The 13,753-nt window shown below is 43.6% G+C and overlaps 1 protein-coding gene across 10 annotated transcripts in view; it reads left to right on the forward strand.

Moving 5' to 3' along the window:
• IQSEC1 (IQ motif and Sec7 domain ArfGEF 1) overlaps positions 1-13,753 on the forward strand; it is a 778,715-nt gene that overhangs the window by 716,204 nt on the left and 48,758 nt on the right. For all 10 annotated transcript variants that reach the window (XM_072598258.1, XM_072598257.1, XM_072598259.1 and 7 more), the window contains one exon: positions 1,840-3,107. In XM_072598258.1, the coding sequence (XP_072454359.1) occupies positions 1,840-3,107 (1,268 nt within the window). The remainder of the gene's footprint in view (positions 1-1,839; positions 3,108-13,753) is intronic.

Consider the following 13,753-nt stretch of genomic DNA (forward strand, 5'->3'; position numbering starts at 1 on the left):
TTCTTTTTATACCTTTAAGTTTTTCTTGGGTCTTAATTTTGGAGATCAAATCTTTTGTTCATTTCTGTTCTTCTCCTTATGAAAGTTTGAAATTTTTCTATTTCATTGAATGATTATTTTTTCCCTTGAAGCATTATGCTTAATTTCACTGGCTAGGTGACTTTTGGTTGTAGTCCTATCTCCTTTGCCTTCTGGAATATCATGTTCCATGACCTCTAGTCCTTTAATGTTGCAGCTGCTAAATCCTGTATAATCCTGATTGTGGCTCCCCGATATTTGAATTCTTTCTTTCCAGCCACTTGCAGCATTTCTTCCTTGACTTGATAGTCCTGAAATTTGGCTATAATGTTCCTTGGAGTTTTTATTTTGGGGATAGCTTTCCTGAGGTGATTGGTAGATTTTTTTTCAGTGCCTATTTTGTCCTCTGGTTCCAGAACATCAGGGCAGTTTTTCTTGATAATTTCTTGAAAGATGCTGTCCAGTTCCTCCTTTTGATTATGGTTTTCAGGTGGTCCAATGATTCTAATATTGTCTCTCCTGGATCTATTTTCCAGGTCACTTGATTTTTCCAATGAGGTATTTTACATTTTCTTCCAGTTTTTCATTTTTATAAATTTGTTTGATTTACTCTTGATGTCTCATAGAGTCATTAGCCTCCCCTTCCTCACAACCTTTCCCTCATCTATGTTTCTGTTGGCCAAAATGACTCTAGACATGTGACATTGGGTCCCATAGGTACCTGTTAGTTATCACATCCCCATGTCTGGATCTCATGCTAAGAAAATAAGCTGGAGTAGTGCTCTGCCTTCTACTAAAGAAACTGTGCTTTACTTCTGAGTATATAAGTTCTTTCTGTCTCCCCACAGAGCCAGCCCAACCACAGTCACCCACACAGACTGTTTTCTGGCTGTGTCTTAGCCAGTGACGTCAAAATAAGCAGTCAGGTTAGGGGGAAGAGAACTCATTCTTTTCCTTGGTTTTTCTTTAATGCCTAAGGAGCAGGCTCTGGTTGGTAAAATGTGCTTTGCTTTCTTATATTCCAGTAGAGTACAGAGAGCTTGTGCTGAATTTTTTGGATGCATTAATGCTCATCATGAAATCTTCAGTCTGTGATTCCTAACAGGGAGTTCTTAGGTTAGGAGGACTATAAGACTGTCATCTTATCCATCTCTTTCAGTCATGTATGACAATTATCCAATCTCTCCAAAAATATTACTGACACTCGAGCCCAAATATGCTAATCCGAAAGTTAACAGAAAGGTAACTATAGATGTCCTTTTAGGGCAGAACTGGTTTTCATTTTGTCTTTGTATGATTTGCACCCATCAGAGAGCCTTGCAAAGTAAACACTTAATAAATACTTGTTGGATTAGATAAGTGTCTACATCTTAAAAAGACGGGAAGGAAGGAGGGAAAAAGGAAGGGAAGGGAAGACTGGAAGGAAGGAAGGAAGGAAGGAAGGAAGGAAGGAAGGAAGGAAGGAAGGAAGGAAGGAAGGAAGGAAGGAAGGTAGGAAGTGGGGGAGGGAGGAATGGAGGGGTTGAGGGAAAGAGGTTTCCAGAAGGGATATCAGGCATTTCATTGTCTTATAAACTCAACAAGCATCTTGAAAATTGCCTCATACCAGATTACTTACCATCTTCCAGACAACTGTGATATAAAGTAAAAAGAAAACTAGTCAATTGTCTGTATCATGCCTCAGTTTTTTCTTCTGTCCCCCTTTCATCTTAATCTTGTGAGAATCAATTGCAATAAATGTTTTTCGTTCTTTGAAATGTGTAAAATGCTACAGAGGTGTCCACATTATTTTCATTATTAACTTTTCCTTTTCCCACCTAGGTGGAAATGCTAGAACGGAAATATGGAGGCCGTCTCATAACCCGCCATGCAGCTCGAACCATCCAGACAGCATTTCGCCAATACCAAATGAACAAGAATTTTGAGCGACTCCGGAGTTCTATGTCAGAAAATCGTATGTCACGACGCATTGTTCTGTCCAATATGAGAATGCAGTTTTCTTTTGAAGGGCCAGAGAAAGTCCATAGCTCCTACTTTGAAGGGAAGCAGGTCTCTGTGACAAACGATGGCACCAAACTTGGGTCTCTGGTTCAATCAGAGTGCGGTGACATCGTAGAACCAGCAACCATGAAATCTCCAGCTGCCTCCAGCGACTTTGCTGATGCCATCACAGAGCTGGAAGATGCCTTTTCCAGGCAAGTAAAGTCCCTTGCCGAGTCAATTGATGATGCCTTGAATTGCCGTAGTCTGCATGCTGATGAGGTTCCAACCCCTGAGCCTATCAGGAGCCGAGACCTGGAGCGGGAAAGCTGTGGGAGGGAGCTCAAACCTGCCCTCCATGGTGTAGACCATCGGAAGCTGGATGAGATGACTGCCTCCTACAGTGATGTCACTCTGTACATTGATGAGGAGGAGCTCTCTCCGCCCCTTCCTCTTTCTCAGTCTGTGGACAGACCGTCCAGCACTGAGTCGGACTTAAGACTGCGGTCTATGAACTCTTCTCAGGAGTACTGGTCAATGACTCACAAGGATGACAAGATGGACACTGATACTAGTTGCCGGAGCACCCCTTCCCTGGAACGCCAGGAGCAGAGGCTAAGGATGGACCATTTGCCTCTGCTCACCATAGAACCCCCAAGCGACAGCTCTGTAGACCTCAGTGATCGCTCTGAAAGGGGCTCACTAAAGAGGCAAAATGCCTATGACCGAAGCCTTACCAACCAACAAGGGAGCCCCAAGCACGTGCCCCATGGGATCCCCGCCAAGATCATCCCCCGGGAGGAGCCAGAACCTCGGCATCGGCCCCGGCCCATCGAGAGTCATTTGGCCATCAATGGTACTGCCAACAGACAGAGTAAGTCAGAATCAGATTATTCTGATGGTGACAATGACAGTATCAATAGTACCTCCAATTCCAATGACACAATAAACTGCAGCTCAGAGTCCTCCTCCCGGGACAGCTTGCGGGAGCAAACTTTGAGCAAGCAGACCTACCACAAGGAGACGCGCAACAGTTGGGACTCACCAGCCTTCAGTAACGATGTCATCCGGAAGCGCCATTATAGGATTGGATTGAACCTCTTTAATAAGTAAGTGCTCTGCAGTGGTGCCATGTCCAAGCTGCCATTGCTCTAGTGATATTCTTTTTGGTGGTGTATAAAGTGTGTGTGGGGGCGATGTATGAAGAGGGGTGGGAGTAGGGGAGAAGGAACAACTACAAGTGGAAATTAAGCAAGACTACCACAGAGTGCTAGCCAGGGTTGGCTGAAGGATGTTTAATTTGGAGAAGACTTTAAGAGGAATGCAGTAGTTGTCTCCAGGTATTCAAAAGGATGTCACATTGAGACATTAGATATATTTCTTGTCATCTCAGAAAACTGGAGTAAAAAATGAGTTGACATGGCAATGAAGCAGTTTTTTGTTAGACAGAAAGAAAGACTTCTAACAATTAGAGGTACTCAGGGGTGCCTCTGGCAGTAGGGAATCTCACACACACACACTTTCCGTCAGTGGAGGCTGGGGAACCTCCACCTGTTGCTGATGAAATGCTTGAGAAGGAGGTTGCCATTCAAGTGGCAAGATGGGTTCTGAGTTCCTGTCCTGCCCTGAAATTACCTCCTGTAAGGGACTCTAGAAAATCATGTTTGGGACATTATATAGCTAATAAGAACTGAAAACAGGCAGAGATTTCCTGTGACCACTAAAGGGTTAAATGCACCAAGGCCTCACTTCCTCAGTAAAGTGTTTGCCCAGTAGAGCAATTATGAGAATAGCCTGAGGTTGGATTGACTTTCCTTTCAGGTTGCATGTTTGTCTTTCTACTCAGATTAAACCACTATTACTCCAGTATTTAATATAAGGATTATGGAAGCTCTGAAAGCCTCTTTGTTTTATGCATGCAGGTTCTGGTGAGGGAAAGGGACCATTCATGGGACTGGCGGTATAGAAACAAATGGTTGGCCAAGGGGGCTGTTGTTGCAATGATGTCACTTCAATTTGTTTACTCTCAGTTCTGAAAAGCACTGTCTCCGCACCTTTGCCAAAAGGAGGAACAATGGCTTCTGTCTCTGTCCTCTAAGGCCTCTCTTCTCTCTGTGGAGTGTGTGAGAACGTCTGGGAAAAACAGCTGTGCCAGCGTTGCCCACAGTGGGGGCCAACAGTCCTGGTGAGGGAAAGTGCTGAGATTTGGCTCTGAGCTCCACGCCTGGCCTGGTTCTTCTCCGAGCAGGCAGTGTTGGGAGTTGTGTTTGAAGGGGGTCAGAAGGTCCCATGGCAGGCTAAGGGCAGGCATCTGGACAGGGGAAGGGGTTTGGGGAGCATAGAAGCAGGCTTTTCCCAGCTGGGAATTCACGGGTCTCAACTCACCATTTGTCCTGCATTCTCATTCTGACCTAGGTAATGAGCTTATAACAGTAAGGCAGGCTTACATTTGTACAGATCTTTGCAAGTTTTAAACCATCATCTCATCTGATCTCTCATGTTGTCTTCAAAGCATGGGTCAGCAAGACAAGCCATATGATCCTAGCTTTGCAGATGACAGTCCGAGGGCCAGAGGAAGTCAAAGTGATAGACCTGAGGTCTCGTGATTCAGGAGTGATGGGAAAAGGACCAGTTTACCAATTCTCAGTAGTATGACTAAAACTGTGTCTCCTATGTGAATGACACAAGTTAAAAATCCTCAGCCAAGAGTAAAGTAACCTGGCTTCTGGAATGGATGTTAAGTTCTTTTGGTAACTTTGGGCTTTTTGCAAAGCTTCTGTGCTCCTCACCTTCCTCATCTTTCATGCTGAGCACGTTGCCCAGCATCTTACCAAATGCTTTTTGACAGATTGATAATCATCTTACAGAGATGTTGAGAACCGGATAAGATATGGTTATAAAAGCTCTCTGAAAAGTATAAGACATTGCAGAAATGAAAGAAATTCCCATGACTCTTGATTAATAGGAAGATGGGACCAGGGAATACACAGCCTCCCCGAATTACTCTTCCAAGCTTCCTTTAACCAACACGTTCCATTTCTGCCAGGCTTCCCCAGTGTCCCCTGCCTTTTATCAGAGCTCTTCACAAATTGCTTGAGGAACAAAGATTCATCTTCAATTCCTTTTGTCATTTACCAGTGCATAGGACGGAGATGGGGGCAAAGTAGGATTGGAGGGGAGGGAGACGGGGCTTGAGAGCTGTGAATGGTCACAGGGCAGTGAACAGGGAGGCCTATATAATGCCATACTGAATGTCACTCCCGCATCAGTGTGTTGGCTCTGATGAGGGTCTGCTTGCTAACTGGGTGGAAATAGTGGTATGATTTTACATTCTGGATCCCCAAATAGAAGCTTATAAAATGTCTCTTGGCTTCTTTCTCTCCACCCTTCCCCCAATCCCCCAAAGCTTTAGAATATCCAATTCATCAAATATTTATTAAATGCCTGCTATGTACTGGGCAGTGAAAATGCAAAGAACCATTTATGTAATACATTTAAGCTTTACAAAGTGTTTTCCTTATCACAACCTGTGAAGCAGATAATGCAAGTATCATTATTCCCATTTTGCAAAGCAGAAAAGTAAGGCTCAGACAGATGAGGGACTTTTTGGCAGTCATACACTGACACTAATTGAGTGGTAGGTAGCAAACTCCTTGAAAGCAACTGTTGTGTTTCAGTGTGCATGAAGAGGAAAGCCCTGGATGTTGAATTGGGACACCTGGCTTGAGAATCTTGGCTCTGATGGAAGAGTGTTCCCTCTGAATTCTCGTGGGTGGGCCCTCTCTGAGCTGGAGTGGGAGACTGTTGCTTTCTCCTTCAATTCAGCAGAGATAATGTACAGATTAAGCGGCTATTAATCAGGAGGGCCAGGCCAAGGTCAGGTGTACATATGTGTGTGTTTGATGGGGAGAGGGTGGGGAGTCAGTAACTAATGCCAGCCTTTCCTAAGGCAAAATGAATTGGGTCCTTTGAGGAACTGTTCTCATTGGCTGTTAGAGGAGTCTCTCTCCTGTTGGGAAATTAACTAGAGCCAGGTATTTTAAACATTCTATTCTTAACACAGCCTAAAATAATGCAGGCACATGGAGGGAGGGAAGTTGGTGGAGCTTGGTGAGTCTGGGGAGCCTCTTGTTAAACAGGAATCTAAGATCACACATTATTTCCAAATCATAAGATGTGAGGCCTGATGCTGACTCTTAGGGGAGACATGGACACCAAGGGAGTGGGGCCAGCTTTGTTGCTTCCCCACCCACATCAGCTGAGACTAACACAGAGTGGGGATAGGGAGGGATGGCCATGGAGAGTTTGTACTGCATCCTGTGGTTCATCCCCCAGAAAAAATAAATATATGGTGCTGGAGGGTGGGGAAAGGGGGGATCAGCTAAGGAAAAGAGACCCTAAGTTCCTCCTAAGCCTGTTTTGTGCTGAACTAGGCATAATGGCTTGTTCGTACCCTGCCTTAAATTCCCAAGGTCTCTTCCCTTTTCTGTTTTGTTACCTCAGGAGAGATTTAGATTGTGAATCTCAGAACCCCTCAGTGTTATGACTCAGGACCCTATTCTGCAGTAAATTGAAGAAGAGTCGATGGCTGTGGTGGGGACGTTGTGTGTGCCAGCTCAGGATTTGTGGGTAGAGTTGGCCTGGGAGAAGGGAGGGAGTAAAAAGAAGGAAGGGAAATCACAGAATTTTAGAACTTGAAGGGACCCCAGGCAGGAGCCTTCTGTGCCTAAATACACACACACACACACACACACACACACACACACACACACACATCTGGTTTTTGCTTGGGAACTTCTGTGAATGGAAAAAAAGTGCTGAACTTGGAGTCATGGAGCTGAGTTCCAATTCTGATTCTCTACTACCTATCATCTCTGGTGCTCACTTTCTTCATCCACAAAATGAAGGGATTGGCCTAAATGACTTCTCCAATCCCTTTTAGCTTTATATCTGTGATCCTTTCAGGACAGCCTGGTCCACTTTTGGTTCTTCTGATTGTGCCTGGCATATAGTATGCATTTAATAATTGCTTACTGATTTGCTAAGTTACTAATTATTGGGAAGTTTTTTCCTTTTATGGATACTAGATCTGCTTCTCTAAAATTTCTACCTCTGTTCCTCAATCTGGGGGAAGGAGGAGTTAAGCCTCCATAACTTATCCCTATTTATTTGGAAGCCCTGACTTCAGAAATTTCAGTGGGCATGGGGGCAATAGTGTCAAACTGCATATTTACTTCTCTTTGACATACCTATGTGCCTACAGACTGATGTCTTCCAGGATGACCATAATTTCCTTGTGCTGGGTTTATTTTGTTCTGGCTGAGGTTGCAAGATTGATGTTTGGGAACCCTCCCTGCCAATTCTGTTTAAAGACTTTCAGTACAGAGAAGACAGAGACTGTGTTTCTGGGGTCCCTGTTGTTGGCAATACCTTGGAATCACACCTCAAATTTCATGTGCTCCTAGAGACCTATCCTTACATGAGGTTGCCTTAAAGTGGCTTAGTTGTATGACCATCAAATAATTTTGAGTTCCAGAAGTGTAGGATGTGGGATTTGTATTGAAGAAAGTTCTGCAGCTCCTTCTGGGAACTGACTTAGTTGACCAAAAAAAGGACTGTCCCAGGAAAGCGAGATTGTGTCCCCGAAGGCTCTTGAAGAATAGAAACCTGGTAAATAAGATGGTGATTTCCTTTTTTCCTTAAGCAGCTAGCTTGGGAGAGAGTATCAGTGAACTGCCATTTACTCTAGGAAGGCACAGTAGTATTGACATCTGTGAGAACTAAAGATTTTATTCCATATTTTTGCATTTACTTATTCCTGATACAAGGTAATTTTTTCCCAAAGCTGCAAAATTTTTCCCCACACGCTGCCTTTTAGAGTCTTCCTACTCTTCTATCATCCCCCTCAGCCCATCACCAGACTGAAGGTTTTTCCATGACTGTTTTGGTCTGTAATTCCAGAAGTCCAAGGCTAGGTAGGCATGTTCTTCATCCGGAATCTCAGTAGGTCATTGGACATTCCAGAAGACCACATGTGGTGGGGAAGAAAGTCTGGACAAAACTCCCAATATAAACTCTTTGTTCATATAAACCCCAAATTCATATAAACTCCAATGGGGAAGGGTGGGGACTGAGGTGCTAATTATTGCAAGGTTTATTGAGTCTGATCTGTTCAAATCCTTTAGAAATGAGGCCAGAGACAAGTCTTGCAAACAGGAGTAGGACAAGAACAATCACCCTGGATGGGAGGTTAAAGGGGAAAGGTCAGTGGAGTGGGTGATCCTGGTGTGTTGTTGCCATGCAGCACACAGAAATATTCTTTAAAATTCAAGAAATATCTATGAGAGGGTTGATGTTCTGTCTTGGTCACAGCTTACCCTGGGCGCTCTGAAGAATCAAACTGCTCACACGGCCTCCATCATAAAGCCAATCTAACTGCCCAGTAGGCCACGCCCTCATACCTCCTTCCTTCTGATGTTTTTAGCTAACACACCTGCATAAATACTGTCTGGTCTCATTCTTACCTGACCATATTCTCTCACTCTGAGCTAGTTCTTATCTTTATAGGATTTAGGTCTGGAAATTACCTTTGACGTTGTCCCTTATTTTATAGAAGGAAAGCCAAGGCCCAAGAGTACCTTACCTAAAGTTACACAGGTATTATAGCAGAGCTGGTCTGGTACTCTATATTGTGATGTTTCACTAGCTTCAGAGTGATGCTACTCCTGTTGTCAAGTCAGCAAGCATTTTAATAAACAAGTGCCTACCGTGTGCCAGGTGCTCTTAAGCACTGGAGATACAAAGAAAAGCAAAAACTAGTCCCTGCTCTTAAGGATGTCACTGAGTGACATGGGAGATACGTATAAATGAGCTATATACAGAATGACCTGAAGACAGCACACAGAGGGAAGGCGTAAGTATTAGGGGAGGTCAGGAAAGGCTTCTTATGGATGATGGGATATCAGCTGAAACTTGAAAAGAGCTGAGAGGAAGAAGTAAGGAAAGATGAAATTACAGGCCCAGGAGACAGCCAGTTAAAATTCATGGGGTCAGAAAATAGAATGTCTTGTGCCAGGAGTGACCGAAGGGCCAGAATCTTTGGATTGTCCGGCATGTTGAGGAGAGTGAGATGTAAAGAGACTGGACAGGCTAAAACAGCCAGGTGATGATGGTTGGCTTTAAGAGCCAAACAAAGGATTTTATATGGGATCCTGCAGGCAACTAGGAACCACTGGAATATATTAACTAGGGAAATGCCATGGTCAGCTTTGTGCTCCAGGAAGGTGACTTTGGTAGCTAAGTGGAGAAGGGACTGAAGTGAGCAGAGCTGTGAGTCGACATGCCAAGGCGTTGTAGGGACCTACTCTTTGGGAAGGTCACTTTGGTGGCTGAAAGGAGGATGGATGGGAGTGGAGGAGAGACTCTGAAGTTGGCAATCCCTCCCTCCTCCTCTAATCCAGGGGTAAGGGCCTGAACTAGCATGGTAGCAATGGCAGGAAAGAGAAGGGCATGTATTCAAGAAATGCTGCAAAGGTAGACTCAGCCAGGCCTTGATGACAGCTTAAATATGGCGGATGAGAGATAGTGAGGAGTCCAGAATGCTTCCCAGCTCGTGAGCCTGCTGGGCTGGGAGGATGGAGTTGTCATGGACAGTCGTAGGGAAGTTTGGGGGGTTGGGACAATTATTTGATGGCTAAGTCATTGGATCATAGGACTTAGAGCTGAAAGGGTATAGGAGAATTAGTCCAATAAACCCTTTCTTTTTGTTGATAAGGAAACTGAGCCTAGGAGATGACCCAATCCAAGCTAACACAGAGTCAGAATTCAAATCGAGGTCTTCTCATTCAAATTTCATTGTTTTTTGTACAATACTATTCTGTCACTCCAAGTAAAGTACTTTGTGAGGTCTGAGAGAGGAAACCTCATTTCCTCCTTAGCATTAGTTAGAGAGAGGTGGGAGTCACAGAAAATTTGGGTAGGCAGTTCAGAGGGGAGCAAAAAAGGGCTACCCTGTGCACCAGGACAGGTGTTCTGATATCAGCCTCAGCCCCTTCCCACCCCCCTGACCCCTTTCACTTTAAGACCTCCCTTTAAGTCTTTTCCCTTCCTATAGACGGTTTTCCCAGAGTAGGCGTCAGGTTGCCTGTGTCCTTCCTGTAAGGGAGCTGCTTCAAGCTAAACAAATGTAACCAAAAAAAATGGAAGGGAAAAACACAATGTAAGAGTAACTTTAGAAAGTGACCAGAGCCTCTGTGTGTGTGTGTGTGTGTGTGTGTGTATTTGTGGGCCCCCACCATGCCCAAGTTGTTTTTGTGTGACGCCAGTACCAGTCTGTCTTAGATTATAAACTCCCAGAAGGCAAAGACGTGTGGGCATGTTCTTTTTGGTACCTGGCCCAGTTCAGACCCCCAGTAAACACAAGGCTTCTTCCCTGCCAGCTGCTACATCTGGCCTCCAGAAACAGTTAGAGCTTACACACATGCACTGGGTAGCATGATGGGGATGTTAGCAGTCACAAGGAGATATTGAAGAAGGAAGGGGAAGCATGATGCCCCCTTATCTAAAAAATGCTGATATTCTGAGACCAAGCCCCCATCCTGGGCTACATACCCAGTTTCCTTCAGTTTCCTTCTTCCTCAACCCCATTCCCAACCTAGGAACTGGGAGAGGCACCCTGCCAGAGTCCCTAAGGCTGCCCAACTGTGGCAGGGGAGAGCCCAGAATTTGAGAAGGGTCAGGTACAGAATTAGTCCTAGAAATTGCGGGATCCTAGGGATTTCTCAGCCTTCCTAGCCCCTCCAGCTCTGAAGAGATCCCGGTTTCAGGGCTCTCCCGTTCTCTGTATAACTTCTCCTTCCCTTGGAAACTGAGGGTAGACATTAAGATTAGTCACCTGTCTTAGAACAAGCCATAGTGAGAAGAAGCCTGAGTGGAGGCAGGGTGGGGGTAGACCTAGGGGTGACTGTAAACGGGACAGATCTAAGTCTGAGGAGTCAGGCACATGCAGGCTGCCATGAAGCCTCAGCACTTAGGCAGCAAGGACACTTTCTAGAAGGCTTTTTAAAAGCATCTTTGTTTTCCTGCTTCTGACTCCAATAGCTATGTCTTTTTCAAGGGCTTAGCCATGGAGATCCCCTTGGGTAAATCCCTGTCTAGTGCAAAGATGAGGAGAAGGCAGAACTTATTCATAGAGTACCTGGTTTCTGGGCTTGACTCTGGCATGGACTTGGTGACCTTGGATGACCTTCCCGGGTTTTTAGCTTTGATATCAACAAAATCAGAGAGTCAGGCTGGATTAGGGATTCTTAACGTTTTTGTGTGCTAGAACCCTTTGGCTTTCTAGTGAAACCTAGAATGATATTTTTAAAGGCATAAAATAAAAAAACATAGGATTGCCAAGGGAAGCCAAAGGCTAGTAAAAATAAAGATATAGTTTTTTTTCTCATCCAAGTTCACAAAGCCCCCTGAAATTTATGTTCCATGGACTTCAAATTAAGAACCTCTAGGCTAGGTGATCTCTGAAGTCCCTTCTAAGTAAATGAGACTCAGGAATGCAATCTTTCTGTCCCCTTCATGGAAGGCTTTCCTCCATGAAATACTTCTTAGCAGCCCAGCTGGTCCATCCATGGCCCTCCAGTAGTTGTGAATTAATGTGATCTTTTTTGGAGGTGTTGTAGCCCTTTGGTGGATTCTTTAGGAGCCATCCCATCTCAGACTTGGGGAGCTGTCAATAGAAAAGAGTTGGCCATGCCCCTCAGGATAAGTTTCATTGTCAGTTCATAAAGACAACTTGAGTAACTATTTTGTGCCCAAAGACATGTTTGTTGGTGAAAATAGTTTTGGGGGGAGGGCACAGTCTTATTATTTAGTCAACCAATTCATATACAATCATTCGTTTTATACATGCATTTATACTCTATCCCTTCTACCGTCCACCACCACCACCACCATCATTTGAGCAATAACAACAAATAAAACCCTCATCATAAACATGCATAGTCCAGCAAAACAAATTTCCACAGTAGCCATGTCCAAAAATGTGTGCTTCTCTCTTCATCTTAAGTCCAGGTACCTCTCTGGGAAGCACTTCTCTGGTGGGAGGTGAGAGGCTTGTTGCATCTTCTGTCTTGTGGGCACATGGTTTATCATTGATCAGATTTCTAAGGTCTTCCAACATCATTTTTCTCGATAATACTGTCATTGTGTATCTGTTCTCTTATTTCTGCCCATGTCACTTTTCATGAATTCCCAGTCCTCCATTTTCCCTTGAAATTGTCCATTTTGTCATTTTTTTATAGCACAATAATACTCCTTCACCTCCATATACCACAGTCTGATTATCCATTTCCCAACAGGAAGACATCCCCTTTGAGTTTCTAATTTTGGGCTGCCACAAAAAAAAAAATTACTACTAATATCTTTGTACATGGAAGTCCTTTTCCATCTCTTTGATCTCTTTGGATTATAGACCTCGTAGCTGTATTCCTGTAGTGGGTACAAACATCTCTTGGGACATAGTCCCAAATTACCTTCCAAGATGGCGGTCCCAATTCACAACTCCCCCAACAGTGTGCTACGGCACCCCACCACATTTGTCATATTTACCATTCTTATGGTCTGATGGCTGTCATTTGGAACCCATGAAGGCAAGTTTGAAATGTTTCCTCCAGACTCGTGCTTATTTTCCTTTTGGTGTTAAAAGATTCTTTTTTTCCTTCCTCTCTGTTCATGTGGGATTAGAAGAAGCTTCTCTGGAAATAAAGGCTGGTCACTTAGTTCTCTGTCAGATTTTCATAGAGAGATCATTGTAGGCTGATTCCTTCCCTAAGATGCTAATAGTCTAGCATACATTCAAACAAGTATACATTCAAAGTAAGTATATGTAGTTTTGTATGTGTACAGTGTGTAGAATTTACACCCATACAAATATACTTATTGGCTCCACTAGGTACTACCCCCTATGCAAAGCCTTTCCATTTAAGAGAAAAAACTTTTTTTTGTTGTTTTACAAATACCAAATACAATGAACATTTTCCATGCATGTAGTAAAACAGTAAAGGAGGGTTGAACATGAAACTGAATCTCTTTCCTTATAGCCTGTTTTATAAGTTTATAATAAATCCAACATGTAACTTTCAAACTTATTATTCCTTCTGACCTTCTCTATTCTTTTCTGTGAATTTTTTAATGCTTCAGTAACCTCCTTTCTCTCTTTTTATTTTCTTTCTGTTTTTTTCCTCCTAACATAAAGCCCCGCTGTTCCTTCTATCTGCTCCCCCCATTGGAAAAAAAATTCAAACAAGCCTTTATGATAAATATGTATAACTGAGCAAGACAAAATTGGATCGATATAAAAATGTTTGTCTTATTCTGCAACTTGAGGCCATCCCTCTCTGTCTCGAAGTGTGTAGTATGCGTTATCACTGGTCTTCTAGAATCATGGCTTATGATTTCATTTGATCAGAGTTCTTCAGAGTTGTACAAGGCCTTTCCTAATACCTCTAGTAATTGGTGAGGTCTCCTTCCTCAAATTATCTTGTATTTGCTTATCTGTGTATATGTTCTATCTCCTCATTATAATGTAAAATCCTTTGAGGGAGCAGATGATTTTGTTTTCATCTATGTATCCTCAGTAGCTTTTGCAAAGCAAGTACTTGTGTGTCTTTGTCCTTCGTTGCTGAAGGAGACCATGCCATCAGAGAAATAATGGCATGACTTGCACTTGACTTTGTTTTGAGTGAGGGAGGGCTGTGCA

The sequence above is a fragment of the Notamacropus eugenii genome, chromosome 3 (assembly GCF_028372415.1).
Source record: "Notamacropus eugenii isolate mMacEug1 chromosome 3, mMacEug1.pri_v2, whole genome shotgun sequence".
Classification (NCBI taxonomy): Eukaryota; Metazoa; Chordata; class Mammalia; order Diprotodontia; family Macropodidae; genus Notamacropus; species Notamacropus eugenii.